The sequence below is a fragment of the Symphalangus syndactylus genome, chromosome 12 (genome assembly GCF_028878055.3).
Source record: "Symphalangus syndactylus isolate Jambi chromosome 12, NHGRI_mSymSyn1-v2.1_pri, whole genome shotgun sequence".
In the NCBI taxonomy this organism is placed as follows: domain Eukaryota; kingdom Metazoa; phylum Chordata; class Mammalia; order Primates; family Hylobatidae; genus Symphalangus; species Symphalangus syndactylus.
Genome location: NC_072441.2, coordinates 62341031 through 62359327, shown reverse-complemented (window position 1 = coordinate 62359327; position 18297 = coordinate 62341031). Strand labels below are relative to the sequence as shown.

The window sequence follows — 18297 nt, the reverse complement described above, 5'->3', positions numbered from 1 at the left end:
CTATCTAAATAAAATTGGTCTCCTTAGGCAATCCAATGATCAATTTCTATAATTTTATGTTCAGTTGGCAAATAAATACATTTTTAATTTCCCTCTAGCTCACCAGACATTCTATTTGTACCTTATGATGTACATTTAGCTATTTAAACTGTCAGGCCTCTGAGCCCAAGCCTGCACATGTACATCCAGATGGCCTGAGGCAACTGAAGAACCACAAAAGAAGTGAAAATGGCTGGTTCCTGCCTTAACTGTTGACATTACCTTGTGAAATTCCTTCTCCTGGCTCAGAAGCTCCCCCACTGAGCACCTTGTGACTCCCGCCCCTGCCTACAAGCGAACGATCCCCTTTGACTGTAATTTTCCACTACCTACCCAAATCCTATAAAACTGCCCCACCCTAAACTCCCTTTGCTGACTCTCTTTTCAGACTCAGCCCACCTGCACCCAGGTGATTAAAAAGCTTTATTGCTCACACAAAGCCTGTTTGGTGGTCTCCTCACATGGATGCGCATGACATTTGGTGCCGTGACTTGGATTGGGGGACTTCCCTTGGGAAATCAATCCCCTGTCCTCCTGTTCTGACACTGCACTGCCTCTTGCAGCCACGTGATAAATTGTGCATGAGGCTCCCGTGATCCCTGCATAACATGTAGAAAAGTCTGCACTGGAACTCTCTCTTCAGGAATTGTGCTCCAAACACATTTGGTGGCTAAGGCAGACTGGTGGTAAGTGGCCTCTGGGAGTGTTAATTGTTATACCAGATCTGAAAAGGGGTCACTACATGTTAGCATTTCCTCTGTAATGTGTCCTTGACCAGAGGTGCGATTCTGCCTACCCTGGTCTGCACATATTTCTTGCCAATTTAAACTCCATGTCAGATATGCACTGGTGGATAAGCAAGTGTGAGCCAAATATTTTATATCAAAGGGTGGAAGGCACATGGCTCCAAATACTGATTCTAACTGCCCTATAGTAAATGGGCTTTGCCCTCTATTATTAACCACACTAGCTTTTAATTCTTTTATAATTGAAACTCTACGAGAGTGTGTTCATGTAAAAGAGGCTGTGGGTCATTCAGATCAGGCCTTACAGTAATAGGAAAAGCACAAGGTCCTAAAGGTTCACCAGCCATAGCAGCAGCACGCAAAATTTTTTGTATAGGGGTTTCTACTTCTGTTATTGGAGAGGGTGGCAGAGGCCAATTCTCCTCTCCTTTTTCCTGCTTAGCAAGTGGCCAAATCTCCTCCCCTTTCTCTTGCTCATTATTTTCAATAGGCACTGTCAGAGGAATAAATAATCTTTTTAATTCTTGAGACTCAGAAACTGACTCCTGTTGTCCGACAGAATTAGAAGGAGACAGCAGCAGTAGGATTGTGCAAACCAAACCCCAAGCAGAAAAAACAGAAGGGTCTACTTTAAGACCTTTTTGATGAGCCCGTTTCAATCCTTCTCCTACTCTGTCCCAATTTTCCACATTAAGAGTGCCTGCCTGCAGAAACCATGGGTTATGCATAATAACCTCCTGCAGAAGCTTAGTTAATGTTTGCGAATTAACTTGAGCTCCAGGCTGTTTCAACAGAACTTTAAGCAACTGCACATAATTTTTTTCTTCAAAAGACAAATTCTGCCCCATGTTACCCCGATTCAGAAAATTCCTGTTCCCAGTACTTCTTTAGAGCACTGGACTTATATCCACTGCCAGCAGATTCATCCCACGGTCCCTGTTCATCTGGTCAATTTCACTTCCTCTGCTCCAGCAGACCTTCTTTGTTCACGTCCTCAAGTCCCTGTTTTCGGGCACCACTTTGCTATGGACTTTGCTGGACTGAACAAAGGAGGACCAAGGCGGGAATAAAGACAAAGACTAAAGTGTATGTTTGGAAGAAGGGGTCAGGGGGCTCCTTGCTTCTAGTGAACAAGGGCCCTGAGCTTTTAGAGCCCTTCATATTTATTGAGTAAAGGAGATAGGGAGAAGGGGATGGTTGTGGTTAGCTGCTTGACTTAGTGCAGGCCTGCATGACTGCATTATTTGAACAGTAGGCTCCAGATGTCCCAGTAGATAACCTCAAGGAGCACAGCACCAGGGAGTGACTACCCTCAGCATACCTTCTGGCGGCAGGCGCGGATGCAAGTTTGCTCACATTCTGTATTCATGATAAACAGTTTGCTGTTTGATCATATAGCCTCCAGTGGAATGCTGAGTTGGTCAAAACCCTCAGGCTTTCGGCTCCCAACACAATAATAATCTGTTTTCATTTGTAACAGGACACAGTTGGAGAAACTGGTTATTTTACCAAAGCTTTAACTTGAATGGTATGCTTTCCTTTAAGGAATCAAACTTGATTTATGGAGCCAATAAAGCCACTTGGGAAACTGGACTCATACCTTTGTCCACCTGTGGTAGGTAAAGAATGTCACTTTCTGACAGGCCCAGGAGCCCCAAGTTTACCTTGGAACCTCAAGGGGAGAGGATCACCCAACTCATAGGTATTTGATGGCACAAATCCATGGCTGAGCTCAGCTTTAAAACAGTCTTATGTGAGATTCCTCCTGTGAACCCAGAAAATGTGAGACAAGTTCCAGAAAATCAGAGACAGGTCTTTATTTATTTATTTATTTATTTATTTATTTATTTATTTATTTTTAGAGGGAGTTTTGCTCTGTTGCCCAGACTGGAGTGCAATGGCACAATCTCCACTCACTCTAATCTCCACCTCCCAGGTTCAAGTGATTCTCCTGCCTCGGCCTACCAAGCAAGTAGCTGGGATTACAGGCGTCTGCTACCATGCCCAGCTAAGTTTTGTATTTTTAGTAGAGACGAGGTTTTGCCATGTTGGCCAGGCTAGGCTTGAAGTCCTCATCTCAGGTGATCCGCCTGCCTCGGCCTTTCAAAGTGCTGGGATTACAGGTGTGAGCCACCACACCCAGCCAGGTCTCAGTTAATTTAGAAAGTTTGTTTTGCCAAGGTTGAGGATGAGTACCAGTGGCACAGCCTCAGGATGTCCTGACAACATGTGCCCCAGGTGTTCAGGGCACAGCTTGATTTTATACATTTTAGAGAGACATGAAACATCAATTAATATATATAAAGAAGTACATTGGTTTGGTCTGGAAAGGTGGGACAACTTGAAGCCCCCACCTGCTTCGAGTTGTCCAGCCTTTCTGGATGGAACCAATGTACTTTTTACATATATTGATAAGCCATAGCTTTTATATATATTTACAAACCAAGCTGTGCCCCGACCACCTTGGGGACATGTTGTCAAGGACTTTCTGAGGCTGTGTCATGGGCACATCCTCAACCTTGGCAAAGTTTCTGATTTCACTTGGACCTCTCTCAGATTTTCTGGGTTTACAAGTTCATGGTCTGGCTTATTTCTTCCTTGCTTAGGCTAAATTGGAATGAAACATTTCTGAAAACTAACAGGGATTGGCTCTTAATGTTCTTATGGGGTTTACAATGGAAATAATTACAGATAACTGACATGTAAGACTTAAATCCGGAAGAAAAGATTAAATGGGTGTGTGTATATTTGAATTTTAAATGAACAGATGCTGCTGTGTGGCCTGACTTGGAGACAGTGGGCCAACCTAGTGTTCATAGGAGATGTTTTCCGTGATGCAAAATAATAGGAATAGAACACACCAGCTAATAATGTTCATGTTGTATTGGAAGTTTGAAGGAAAATTAGAATTATTAAATAGGCCTGTACTTTATCTTCTGTGGTACAACACTTTCAATTATATTAACAGATACTCTTTTTGAACTGTGACCAAGACCCTATCTGCTTCTTTCCAAAATTATGTTTCAGGCCGCACACAGCGGCTCATGCATGTAATCCCAGCACTTTGGGAGGTGGAGGGAAGCAGAGGCAGGCGAATCACTTGAGCCCAGGAGTTCAAGACCAGCCTGGGCAACATGGCAAAACTCCATCTCTACAAAATACAGGAAAAAAAATTAGCCAGGCATGGTGGCATATGCCTGTAGTCCCAGCAACCCAGGACACTGAGGTGGAAGGATCACCTGAGCCCAAGGAAGTCAAGGCTGCAGTGAGCCATGATTGCACTACTGCACTCCAGCTTGGGCGACAGAGCGAGACCTTGTCTAAAAAAAAAAAAAAAAAATTATGTTTCAACTGGGAAGAGAACTAAAGATATGCAGGGAATGTAGGGTGTCTGTTGGGCCTTTTGGACAGAATATGCTTTGAGAGGATTTGTTGGGGCTATTCCAAAAGGTGGAGTCCTCTGTGGAAAACCAGATCTGTTTACAAGGAGTATGACAATGAACATTTACAGAGAGAGTTGTTCCGGAACCCATCAGAATGGACCACTCTCACTCACTGCTTCCAAGTCTTAGGTTACCATGTGGTAGTGGCCAGTCTGTCTCTGTGTCTCTGTCATCAGTAAGAGTTTCCCTCACCATTCCACACAAGCCACATGAGCCTAAAAAAATGTAGGGTAACAAAGTGGGATGACAGTAAACCTGAGTGGGGTCACAGAGGGATGGAGACAACAGCCAATCCAAGGAGTGACTTTGGGTTGTTCATATCAATGCTTAGTATATAAGTCTTATTACACAATATCTCTTCAGAGTCCCTTCACCAAAGAAGTGCATTCTATAAGCATTGTAAATAAACGCAAAACAGCTTGTTTGCAAATCTGAGTGCAGCCTGTTTTCTACTTTTTTTTTTTTTTTTTTTTTTTTTTTTGAGACGGAGTCTTGCTGTGTCACCCAGGCTGGAGTGCAGTGGCGCGATCTCGGCTCACTGCAAGCTCCGCCTCCCGGGTTCAGGCCATTCTCCTGCCTCAGCCTCCCGAGGAGCTGGGACTACAGGCGCCCGCCAACACGCCCGGCTAATTTTTTGTATTTTTAGTAGAGACAGGGTTTCACCGTGTTAGCCAGGATGGTCTCGATCTCCTGACCTCGTGATCCGCCCGCCTCGGCCTCCCAAAGTGCTGGGATTACAGGCTTGAGCCACCGCGCCTGGCTGCCTGTTTTCTACTTTATCATATAGGCTTACCTAATTTTTCCCTTTTTTCCACTTCCCATTTCATTTATTTTATAGAGGGTGAATTGGGGTTTGTTTTTACTCTTTCTTTCATCCTTTATTATTATTATTTTTTTTAGAGACAAGGTCTCGCTATGTTGCCCAGGCTGGAGTGCACTGATTATACACAGGTGCAATCATATCTCACTGCAAATTTCTGTCCTAAAGCGATCCTCCCACCTCAACCTCTAGAGTAGTTGGGACTGCAGGCCTGTACCACCACACCCTGCCCAAATTGGGGGTTATTAACTTTACACTTTAGTCTCTCGTTTTCAAAATATCAATATGAACATTACCCGCAGATTCCAAACTTGGAAGTGGATGCAGGAAATGACACTTTGCTTAGTTTCTGTTTTGGGAGAAAGAGGGTGAATGTGTTTTCATTTGTACAAGGCATGGTTGCATATGTTAAGCAGGAGCATTTTATAGTAGTGACTGTCATGGTAATAAATGGAAATGTACATGTGGAAAAACAATGTTTTTGTTAGGTATCTCTCATCTGCGTCTTTTTAACACTCTTCCTATAGGTGGGGAATTTCTCACATTAGAAGTCCCACCTTCCTGAGGTAGAAGACTGCTTTCCCAATATCCATTCTCCCTATCTTCTTTTGTCATAGAATCTTCATTTCTCCCAGGCACATTACTTCCCAGACAAAAGATGTCATTTCCAATGTGACTAAGTTCTAACCAATGATGATAAGCAGAAATGGTGTATGTTATTTCTAGGAAGTTTCTTTAAAAGGGAAGGAGCAACTCCCATTCCTCTTTTTCCCTCCTGTTGTTTGGAATGCAGCTGTGATGGTTGGACTCTAGCAACCACTTTGGACAAAGAGGTGACATGGAGAAGGGAAACCACATGCTGAAGATAAAGTTAAGAAGCTAAGTCACTAAGGCCATTGTGAAGCTGACGTTACCAGCATTTAACTGTCTACCTCAAAACACCTTTTTACATGAGAAATAGAAGTCTGTCCTATTTAAGCCACTGCTATTATTCGGCTATATATAGCAGAACTTAATGTGAACTAATCCACTTGATCTTCCAGCCTCCCTTGTGGCTGAGGCAAAGGCCTCTGCCCCACACTCTGTTAATTGCACACAGTGGTGGAAGACTTCAGTTTTAAAGAAGCAAGCCCTGCTTCTTTGTTTTCTTATGAGAAGGGCAGTGGTGGAGGGATCAGGATTTTGGAGACAGCAGTGGTGAGACTGGTATCCAGTGCCACATGTCATGGGTAGGGGTTCTGGTGTTGGTGCCCAGCAATGGCTGTGGTGCCTTCTCTAGAATAATCCCACATATGATTAGGCATATTTCCTGGCTACCCAGCTTCCAAGGCCAACTCCCTGGCCCTCCTGGGGATTCAGTGAGCTACCTGATATGGCTAATAAATTCTTTTGCTGTTTTAGCAACAAGGAATTCTAAGTGATATGCCACGCACCTCAGGTCTAGCAGAAGATAAAGATCTTATCTTTAATACCTTAGCCTCTATCCTACCTGCTTTGAAACACTGGCTCAAACCCAAGATTTCTCCTAAACTTGGGTTTAATTAACCTTTATCTCTACTTTTCTGGATGTGGGAGAGATGTAAGTGGCTACCAAAATCCATTGTTCCATTATAATATGCATCTATCCTTGCAACTAGATATAGCCACACAACTGAATCTCACCAATGGAATGTGAATGGTTGTGATGTGGGCAACTTCGGCCTCACTTGCGTAATGGAAAGTTGCTTCCTTGGCTTGGGCAATACAGCTCCAACCAAGGAGATAAGGAAGCACCCTAAGGAATGACAGAGGCACGAGATGGAAGGAGCTCCAGTCCCTGAGTAACTTCACGAAGCAGGACAGCTTCCCAACAACCTGGACTCTTCCCTGTAGAACTGTTACAAAAAAGGAGAATCAACTGTTTTCTATAAGCTGCTGTCTTGGGGTCTCTTTCAGCTTATCTTTTTCTGCTAACACAAGGGTAATGGGTACATAGAATTTGTAATTAACAACCGATGATTACAGATCAATGCACAAGCCACCAACACAGGCCGCTGTGTTTTCTGAGCACATCTCATATTCTGATTCTATTCTATTAATAGAAGGGGGAGACACACTGAACACTGTATGAGCACTGCCATGAGGCACCGAACAATCTCATGGTCCAGGACTTCTGCTAGGTTCTAGCCACCATTAGATTATCCTTTTTGGTGGCTCAGTGTGAGGTATATGGGTTATACTACTTCTGTCTCTGACTTTAAAATGTATGTTTTTATCTTTTATAATTTTGACTACGATGTTTAGAAAATCATTTTCATTTGCAATTCTCTTTGTTTACCACATCTTCCCTCTTTTTTAAGGATTGAGTTAATGTTTTTCTTTGATAATCACCTTTCAAATCTCAAATGTAATATTTTACCTTTAATATAACTATGCACATTTGAGCTTCTAAATCAGGAATCAGAAAACTACCACCACCTGCTGTTTTTTGTTCTGTTTTGGTTTTATTATTTTTTATTGTGGTAAAATACACATAACATAAAATTACCATCTTAACCATGTTAACAATTCACTGACATTAAATGCATTCATAGTGTTATGCAACTATCCCCACTATCTAGCTCCATAACTCCTTTCATCTTATAAAACTGGAACTCTATACCCGTAAAATATTTTCCTATTCTCTCAGCCACTGACAATCAGCTTCCTACTTTCTCTTTAGATGTTTTTTGACTATCTCACATAAGTGGGATCATAAAGTTTTTGTCCTTTTGTGACTGGATTCTTTCATCTTGCATAATGTCCTCAAGGCTCACCCATGTTGTAGCATATGTCAGAATTTCCTTTCTTTGTGAAGGCTGAATAATATTCCTTTGTACATATACATGATATTTCATTTATTCATTCCTCTGTTGATGCACACTTGGATTGCTTCCACATTTTAGCTGTGTAATACTATTGTGAACATGGGTGTGCAAGTATCTCTCTAAGAGCTTGCTTTCAGTTCTTTTGGGTGTGTACTCAGAAATTGAATTGCTGCATCATATAGTAATTTTATGTTTAATTTTTTGAGGAACTGCCATACTGTTTTCCACTGTGGCTGTACCATTTTGCCTTCCCACCGACAGTGCACAACAGTGCACCAATATCTCCATATTCTCACCAGCACTTGTGATTTTCTGCTTTTCGATACCATCCTAATGGGTGTGAGGTGGCATCTCATTATAGTTTGGATCTGCATTTCTCTAATGATGACTGATAGTGAGCATTTTTTCATGTGCTTAGTGGACATTTTTATATCTTCTCTGGAGAAATGTCTATTCAAATCCTTTGCCCACTTTTGAATCAGGTTGTTCGGTTTTTGTTTTGTTGCAGTCACCTGTGTTTGTAAATAAAGTTCCATTGGAATGCAGTGTCCCACCATTCATTTATGCATTGTCTATGACTGCTTTTACACTATGATGATAAGGCTGAGTCATTATGACAGAGCCCATTGGCCTGCAAAGCCTAAAATATTCACTACCAGCCCTTTGCAAAGTGTTTGCTGACGTCTGTTCTAGATCTGTCTATTTTACTTGTTGAATATTTTCATACTATCTACTTATCTTTTATCACAGTATTAACTCCTAACTTCTATTACTTTTTCCTTTTTATTTTTATCCCTTCTGTATTGAAGTTAAGCATTCCTAAATATTTGGCTTAACTAATTTTTCTCACCAGTTTCATAAGATTCTAACTTTGCTCAAATTTTTTTTTTTTTTTTTGAGACAAGGTCTCACTATCACCTAGGCTGGAGTACAGTGGTGCGACCTTGGCTCACTGCAGCCTTGACTTCCCGGGGTCAAGCGATCCTCCCACCTCAGCCTCCTGAGTAACTGGGTGAGCGCCACCATGCCCAGCTAATTTTTGTATTTTTTGTAGCAATAGGGTTTTGCCACGTGGCCCAGGCTGGTCTTGAACTCCTAGACTAAAGCGATCCACCAGCATGGGCCTCCCAAAGTGCTGGGATTGATTACAGGAGTCAGCCACTGTGCCCAGCAAATTAGTCATTTACTTCTTTTTTTTTTTTTTTTTTTTTGAGACGGAGTCTTGCTCTTTCGCCCAGGCTGGAGTGCAGTGGCGCAATCTCGCCTCACTGCAAGCTCCGCGTCCCAGGTTCACGCCATTCTCCTGCCTCAGCCTCTCCGAGTAGCTGGGACTACAGGCGCCTGCCACCACGCCCAGCTAATTTTTTGTATTTTTTAGTAGAGACGGGGTTTCACCGTGGTCTCGATCTCCTGACCTTGTGATCCGCCCGCCTCGGCCTCCCAAAGTGCTGGGATTACAAGCGTGAGCCACCGCGCCCGGCCTCATTTACTTCTTAATGACCTTAACATTACACCTATTGCTCCCTTTTAAAGTGCAGCTGCAGGCAGTGATCATCTGGACAACGGCCCCACAAGACTGTCCTCAAAATCTCCCTGTTCTGGGCTACGTCTCAAGGCTGGGCCTTACCAAGGCCCAACTCCACTATCCAGCCACTGTTGGAGGAACCTGCTCATCAGATGGTTATCCAATGAGTCCTGCTTCTTTGTGGATGACTTCATATAAAATACTGACACCTGCTGACCACACAGATCGCTACTGTGTGACCCAACAAACCAGGCTTCCCCATCTCATGTTAAGCTATTCAAAGGACAGCTAGCGGCTATTAAAGCTGAAGTTACAGAGAGCTACTGGCTCATTCTCTAAGACACGTACATGTAAAATCTCCTGAATGTTATCCTGTGTCTTCTCTGGTTAATAATGCAACTATTATCCAGAGCTCTAAATCCCAATAGTGACTGTACAGGTTGGCAGACTCTTCCCTTGAGGGAATTCTTTCAAATTTTCACATGTATTAAACATTTACTATATTTCAGGAACTGTGAATGATACTAGAGGTAAAAAGCTCAATAAGACATGGCTTTTCTCTTCAATAAATTTATGATTGAGTTACAATACGGTGGGATATGTTTTATTGAGAAGTGTCATGACAAAGGATATCTAGATCAGGGAAGGCTATCAGGACAAGGTGAAAGAAGACAGTCTGTCAGGGAGCTGTTTAGCCCCCTTCCCCATCAGCCTAGCCCCTCTTTGAACCATGCCACTTCTAGACGGCCTACAGGAGCGCTGAATGAGTGAGGAACTTGGCATAGAGCACCTTTCTGTAGTAATCCCCACAGTGAGGAACAGAGGGATGTGGCTAGAGGGCAGAAATGACCAAGGAAATTTATGAACCTGCCTGATCACCACCCCCAACACACACACACACACACACACACACACACACACACACACCCATCCACTAAGCTCTGGCTGTGGACAACAGAAGACAAAAAACCACCCACAATTCGAGCACAGTCCTGAGTCAAGGGAGCCTCAGGGAATAAGACAAGACAAGGCAGGCATGGTTCAGGCTTTACTGGGCATCACACAGCTGGGGTAGGGACCCAGCAAACGGAGCAGGGCATACAGATCATCTTTGAGGACAGTGCTAGGGAACTCAGAGATCAGTCTGGCTTCTCAAAGAAGAGAAAAGCACTGACAGGAAAAGCAGTCAGGTTGGCGTTAGTGCAGGAAAAGGAAGATGTTAGGAGGGGGACTTTGATGGAGGACAGTGGGGAGCTGAAGCTTTAAAGAGCCTCGATGCAGGAAGGGATGATGTTAGAACAAAGGAAGCCAATGAGGCCTTGGGGAAGAGAAGAGAGCAGAAAGAAGGAAAAAGGAAGAAGCAGGTCCAGGGAGTCAGGCTGTTCTCCAGGGTCGCAGGCAGCAAGGTCGGCTCCTCCCTCTCATCTTCTGGCATCACAGGGCCCTATTTGCTGTTCCACGTAGCTGACTTTCCAAACAAAAGACCTCGGAAGAATTGGCTGGACTTCATGTAGGCAGAGATCTTCTTCAAACCCTGAGGGCGGGAAGAAGGGGCCAGAGCCAGGTCTGCTGTCTAGAAGGGCTCAAGTAGCTTTGCTGCAGGCACAGCAGGTCAGGGCCCTGTCCACAGCCTTTCCATGTGGGCTCAAGTGCTGGAGCATCACACAGTCTCTTAGGGTCCCCAGCTCTTCTAAGTTAACTCTTCCAATTTCCTTTAAGTAATGTTATACCATAATACACTGTGCTGGGTGCTTTATATCCAAGAGAAATTACAACACAGGCTTAGAAAATCCACTCAACTACTCTCCAAGGTCAGTTCTATTCTCACCATTTCTCATATAGAAGAACAGAAGTTCAGCAACTTCCTCACACTCAAATAGCTACTAAGTGGGACAGGGCTGGAATATAGCCTGGTTCTGTCTTCAGTTCTAGCATGTTTTTGCCAAATTCTCCTCCTCTTCCACCCAGCCACACCCCATGCCAGATCCTGTCACTCCTTGACTGCACAAACATTCTCCTTTTTCACAGGGAGGTTCTTGGCTTGCCTAGGACTGCACACACAGAAAGGACCTCCAGCAGAACAAAGGGGCTCAGAACACACCTGTGCAGCCAAGAAGAGAGCACAGATCTCACCCAATGACTTAGCAAAACCTGGATGAAACTGAATACGGTAAGGGTGAACCACCAAAGAAAGGCCAGACCAGGCTCTAATCATTCCCATTAAAGCACAAAGTCCAAACTTCTCCACCTGGTACCTGAGCTAAATCTCCCTGTGTCCCTGTGCCCCCACCACATCTCCAGCCCTACTACTGCTAGCCAGGCCACATGACACTCAGGTGTGCTGCACACAATCTTACCAGGATTCAATGCCCATGTAACTTCTAAATAATCCAAAGAGATCCAGGGCTCCCTCTCCCTAAAGGGCCAGGGCCAGGCCCAGGCAAGCTCCAGGCCCCAGCCCTCGGCTGTTTCCCACCACTCCCCTCCCACCACCTCTTACATAACCCCAAGGCTGCTCAGTCTGGGCCAGAACCAGAGCTGATGGGAACTAGCTGAGCAAGCAGATCTCTTGATGGGGAGTGGGAAAGGGAAATAAATTCTAGGCTCAGAAGCCTGTTGGACTAATGCCTCAAATTCCCAAATCTGTAGTAATGTAGGATTTGCTGCTCTCAACTTCAACACAGGTGAGGGATGGTTCCCCGTGAGTGAGGGGCAGGCCCCGGGCCTGGTACCCAGGTGGTGCCACACACCTCAAAGGCTGCTCTGCCTGCAGGCCTCTCACTGCACTCGTTTCCAGGATGGGGCAGTCATCTATGCATCTCCCACTGTGCCTCACACTCTGCCTCATGCAGAGGAGAAGGTCGGTGAATAGGAGTAAAATCAGTGTGCTACTCATCTCACAGGGGGAAGACGTGGAACATTGGAGGGAAGAAAGATAAAGAAGGAGAGTGCCCCAGCACAGAGCACTTCAACACACACTGCTTCAACGGGGCACCCACATATGTACCCTAATCCAGCTCCAGCCACAGCTCTGGATCTCAGGATTTTCCATGCGGGGATTCGATCATGCAAAGATTCTGGGGGTAGGTATGAACACTGCCTGTGGGTTTAGTACTCAACATCAATGCCACTGTGTGTCAGTCCTACTATTGCCAGCTGCATCCGTGGTCCTGAAGTGCTCTGCCTCTTTCAAAGTGTTCTGGGCTGTGAAACCCAGGCTGGATGAGGCCTGAGGCTTCTCCTTTTGTCACAAATGGGAGAGCCCTGACTGCCACCCATAGATCCAGAGGCTCACAGGGAACCCAGCACAGCCTCCACTGGCTCTGGGACCCTGAGCAAAGGACTGACCCTCTCATTCTAAGTTTTCTTATCTCTAAAATGGGCAAGATAATTCCGTCACCCTGTAGGAATGTTGTAAAGTTCAAATTCCACACAATAGGTATAATGTGCTGGGCACGATTCGTGGCATGAAGCCAGTACTCAATACATGCAAGTTATTCTATGTGTAGCTCCAGGACTGGGAAAGCATCTGAAAGGAAGGAAAGGACCAAGGGGCATCAAAGAGAAAGGAGGATGGGGGCATCACCTCAAATCGGGAGATGAAGTCCTTCAAGTTTGGGAAGGCGTCCAAGCACTTGGGCTCAAATATACGCTTCATGTCAAGGACAATCATAGGCAAGGAAATCCACAAAGGTGATCTGAAGAAGGCCAAGAATATGTGGGCTAGAACCTCCATAACATGTGAAGAAAAACAGATCTCATTCCCCATATCACTCCTCCTTTACCTCGTTTCCTGCAAACCATGGCCGCTTCCCCAGAAACTCTGAGTAGAGCTTTAGCTTTTCAGGGAGTTCCTCCAAGTACTTTGGCTTCAGTTTCTCCTGAGGCAGAAAACAGCTGTCACCACCCTCAGACAAAAGCTCCCTGCACAGATGTGGCCTCCCCAGGGCTGTGGATGGCCCAGGCTGGCCACGGGCAAGCAGCCATCTTCCCCAAGCTGGAACTGGGGCAGTGCCCAGGCCTCAATTGGATACATCAGCATTTATTGGACTCTGACTGGGTGCCAGACCCTGTCTGAAGTGATCAGAAGGCAGAGAGGAATGAGATGCTGTCCCTGAATCTGTCCTCACTGACCTCCCAATAGCCTCTGGGTCAGCCCCAGGAGCGCCTGAGCACCTGGCAGCCTTTGAACCCAGACACGGGCAGAATCAAGGATGCAAAGAACTAAAGGAGCTCAGGGAAAGAAGTAGAAAGTTCCTCCTAATGGGGTGACAGAAGAAAACAATGGACATTGACTAGTTTCCAGGGAGATGAGAAGTTCAGGTTGAAAGGAAGGAGGGAGAGGTATAAAGGCCCTCTGGCTGCCTCTGACCTGTCTGTTATGAAAATCCATGGATCCCTATGCATGTCAATGACAGCATTTGGAAAACTGTAGAGGAGAAGATGCAATTCGAGGGTGCCATTACATTCCCCAGTCTTGTACTTGAGTCTGTGTATTCTAGGAGCAGGCAGGTTTTGTGAACTGGCTGAGAGAAATGACCCAGGACAGAAGCCAGAGGCCAGAGACGATGAAGGAGATTCTGAACACAACCTTTACCATCTAGCAATTGAATTTCTACCCTGGGATGTCTCGATGGTGTCCTAAGATTGGTGGGAATTTCCTCTAGTTTTGTTGACGTGACATTAGAGTCGTGAGAATAACTGCTGATAGTATGGGAAAGCACTTGGAGGATGAGTGGTACCAGGGACTTAAGAAAAGACCAGTGTGTGCAGGAATGCAAGAGTCCTGGCCCCAAATCCAAACTCTGCCAGGTGCAGCTCACTGGGGACACTCACAAATTCTGGGTTGTGGCAGATCATGGCCAGCTGCATATGGTTGTCCATGGTCTGGTTCTCCAAACTGTCCACACGAATCTTCTCCTCTTCTGTCTCCCCACCTGCCACCCACAAAACACAGACTCACTCTGAGCATAGCACCCCAATCCAGCCAAGGAGGGGGCCACCTTCCCCCCACACACTGCAGCCAACCACACTCACACAGATTGTGCTTGCGGGCAATGTAGCGCAGGATGGCGTTGCCCTGGGTGATCTTGTGAGCCCCATCAATCAAGTAGGGCAGCTGGATGGATGGGAAACCCGGGAAGCTCAGTTGGGCCACCAGGCTCTCCAGTATCCCTTTCCCATAAGCAAGGGCAGAGAGGAGACCGGGCACTCCCTGTGCCCACTCATGGCAGGCCTGAGATAGAAATACTGTCACATGGACTAATGAGCTGGGACACAAAACATCATGGAAGGGCTGTGTAGACAGCCAGGAGTGACAGGAATTGGGCAGAAGACTCCTGATCCGAACACCTCTAAGCTGGGCAGAGGAGATTCAGTCAGAGACACGTCGCACTTTTCCCCAAAACCGCCCCTTCCCCTGCACCTACATTGGGAAAGTCCAGGCCCAGCTTGAGTTTTTCATTCAGCCACTGGCTTCTGTCATAGTCAGGAGCTGTGGTGGGGAAGATGAAATGAAAACAAACCTCCCCAGAGCCCAGCCCTCCTTCCCGGGGACCCTCTTAAGGAGCCAGTGGCAAGACCCCTGAGATAGGTGGATCTAGAATCTGACCACTCAGTCGCACATCCCAGGGTTCAAGGAGAAAGAATCCTGGTGAGGGCTCTGGACCCCACACGGCTAAGGCTTCCAGGGTTTAGGCAAGCCCTGGAGACACCCAACCCAATTAGACAGGGGGCCCAGCATCCCGCCCCAGCATTCTGCCTTGCAAGGCCAGAGGGCTCCCTCACCGGGGCTCAGGGAAGGGACAGCCTGCAGCTCCAGCAGGGGAGGCCTGCAGAGGCAGCCACAGGTGGCCACCATGGGTTGCTTGGTGCCAACTTGGCGTGAGGAGGCAGAGCCCGGACACGAGGGTGCCATTACCGTCCCCCATCGTGTACTTCTTTTCCTCGTAGCTTGAGTCTGTGTATTCCAGGAGCAGGCGGATGGCGTGGGCCAGCTGGGAGAGATGGCCCGCAGGTCGCGTCAGAGATGGAGGGCCCTTGACTTTGTCTGCACCAGGGAAGCCCCTAGTTTACACTGCACGTACCCGTTGCCTCCTCTACCCGCCCCCACTCTCAACACACACACAGCGTCATGCGCAGGCCCTTCTGAGGGGGGCCGCCCTGAAGAGGAACGGTTCCTAGAGCCCGTCCCGCAGCTGCTCCGCACTTCCCTCCCCCGCGCCTTCGTCCCACCGTCCAGCGGACCCTCGCTCACCCCGCGGATGTCCCAGTACCCCAGTGTCATGGGCATGGTGCCGGTTGGTGCGGATTCTGCAGACAGGCCTGAACCGAGCGGGGCTGAGATTATTAAGAGCTCCAGAGAGGGGAGAGGCGGGGCCTTGCTGCGGCCCCGCCCCTCGGCCCGCCACGCCCCCGAAACGCGCCATTCTGTAGGCCCTGGAGAGCGCGCCCGGGGCTGCACTCAGTAAGACCCCCTCCCGCCTCCCAGGCCCGAGGGTTCCAAGAGCGAAGTTAGGGCGCCCAGAAGTCCAAGGCGGGTCTCAGCCTCGCCAGCTTCCCTACCCCGCCCTGAGGCTCCACGAGTCCATCCAGCCCTTACTATGTCCACAGCGACTTGGCTGTGCGCTTGAGACACCAGCCAGATCCTAATGGAGCAAAGCTCTTCTCCCTTCTCCCTGCCCGCGGAATCCCTCAGCCTTCTCTCCGCTGCCGAGTTCCCAAGGGCTCTGGGAGACTCCGGCTGCAGGGATCAGACTAAAAACTGGTGGCCCCAACCTGGGAATTTAATTCAGCCCCTGTCACTGTAAGAGCAGGACTTCCTCTGATCCGAAAGCTACTCTGAGGGCTTAGTCTCCCCTCTAGCCCCGCCTACACAGGAACAGGGTCAGTGGTATGGAAAGGACCCCCAGGAAATGGGCCAGAGTAAAGGAAATGTGGTCTGTGTTCTCTTTTAGGGGCCTTCGGGTACTGAGTCCTTCGGTCATCTGGCTAAGTACTATGTAAATTAGCCACTTCGTATTTTGGCACAATTTATGAATCTAAAGGATCAGACCCAGCAAGTTGGTGAGGTACCTGAGGTGCCCCCTAGAAATGTCCAGCCAGTCCACTAGGTGAACCTCACAGAGACCAAAACAGCAACAGCAACAGTGAGTGCAGTGGCCACAGAAAGCAGGCAAGGGAGAGTGGAAGAACTTCCCGAACCAAACTGAGCGTGGGGCTGCTATTTCTCTAGGTCCAATGACGAGATGCAGATCAACTAGAGAGGAAGAGAGGTTTTATTTCTGCAACCATTACAGGGAGAAGGCCTGGAAATTACCACCAGACCACTACAAAATTACAGTTTTCCAGAGCATATATACCTTCTAAGCTATATGTCTACAAGTAAGTGTGCATTCATCTAAAGACATAAGTGATTAACTTTTAATCTGTAACTAAGATCTGGGTCCTGAAGACCTTACTCTGGAGCCTCAGTCTATTTACTTAACCTAAATGGGTCCAGGTGCGGGGGTGTGATTACCCTTATCTTGTCTCCTGCTACATCACGGAGGCTTGGGGAGTTTCTTCAGACCCACAGTAAAACTTGTTTAATCCTAAATGGGTCTTGTTAAGAATTCCTTCGTTATTTTGTCATGCTTTAAGTCCCAGGAAAGGCCTAGGCAAAACTCTTGGTGGTCTTTTGTTACACTCCAGCCTTTGTATAAAGGCACTGGCTTTTTTTTTTTTTTTTAGCTTTTAATATTTAACCACTCGGTCAGTACTGAAACAGTTGTTATGGAGGCCTGTGTTAGTGACACCTGGCCTGCCACAGAACCTGTCATCAGAGAGGCCAGAACCCTGTCCAGCTAAGGAGGGAGGTCAGAGGATGGTGGCCAGAGAGGAGCCTGAGGGCGCCCCACAGGACCACAGGCAGGGACCCTCCCCTCTCCAGATCCACTATTCTGGACCTGGACCTGGCTCCTGACCCATGTGCGTTCTTCAGTATGAGACTGTGGCACCAGTGGCCCTTGAAGTCACTGTGATATGTGACCTGTGGTACAAGCTCCACAAAAACAATGTACAACCTGCCAACTTTCTTCTTTCAAGGTAGAAAGGAAACTATTTCAAAAGAGTTGTGCAATGTTGGCCTGGGGTTGACTTTGCTTTGTTTAAAGGATATTACCAATAATAACGGATATATGAAAACAGATGATAGACCTTTAAGAAGAAATCATTTTACAATGTAAACAACAAGGTTATTGTGCTACAAAATCATTTTTTTTTTTAAATTAGCTAAAACGTTGTTAGGACTCCAGAAGATAAACCCACTATATCAAAAAAAGTTTCAAACCACCTGGATAATGTGTGGATTGGCGTTGAGTGGCACAGGTAGATTTCATGACATCCCTATTAGGCCACAGAAATCAGGTGGTCAGCAGGTGGCTGCTAAGTTGGGGCACTTGGACACTGTGTCACTGAGGCTGGCAAGGCACAGTCCTTGTTGCAAACACTCCCCAGCCATCCAGACCTGGGCAGTACTCCCAGCTCAGATACCTGGTAGGTATCCATGTTTAGGAAGCAGTTTTGGCCTCAAAGTGAATTCTCATGTAGATGTTCCTGCACTGAGGCAACAGCACCAGCACAGACACAAGTGCCTGGCCCTAGGAATCATTATATTTCTCATTATGCATTAAGAGTTTATGATTCTGAGTTAATCCATCTTGAGCTGTGAAAGATAAAATGTCTAGATCCAACTGAAAGAAACAATTTTTTAAGACAGCTAACACTCATGAGAATAATAATTTTGAAACACATAGAACCGGTACTGTTACATTAGTATTCACATATTTGGTCATCCCTTTATTGAAACAACAGTTGTTGAGATCCTACCACATTCCAG

At 46.5% G+C, this 18297-nt stretch overlaps 1 protein-coding gene across 1 annotated transcript; it reads right to left on the bottom strand.

Moving 5' to 3' along the window:
• Window positions 1-10454: 10454 nt before the first annotated feature.
• On the bottom strand, window positions 10455-15804 carry LOC134733797 (glutathione S-transferase Mu 5-like). The gene is given in 9 exon segments (XM_063624530.1): window positions 10455-10953; window positions 13006-13086; window positions 13088-13117; window positions 13205-13300; window positions 14256-14356; window positions 14457-14538; window positions 14849-14913; window positions 15340-15415; window positions 15676-15804. Coding segments are annotated over 9 exon segments (657 nt in total). The 5' UTR covers window positions 15712-15804; the 3' UTR covers window positions 10455-10863.
• Window positions 15805-18297: the final 2493 nt, after the last annotated feature.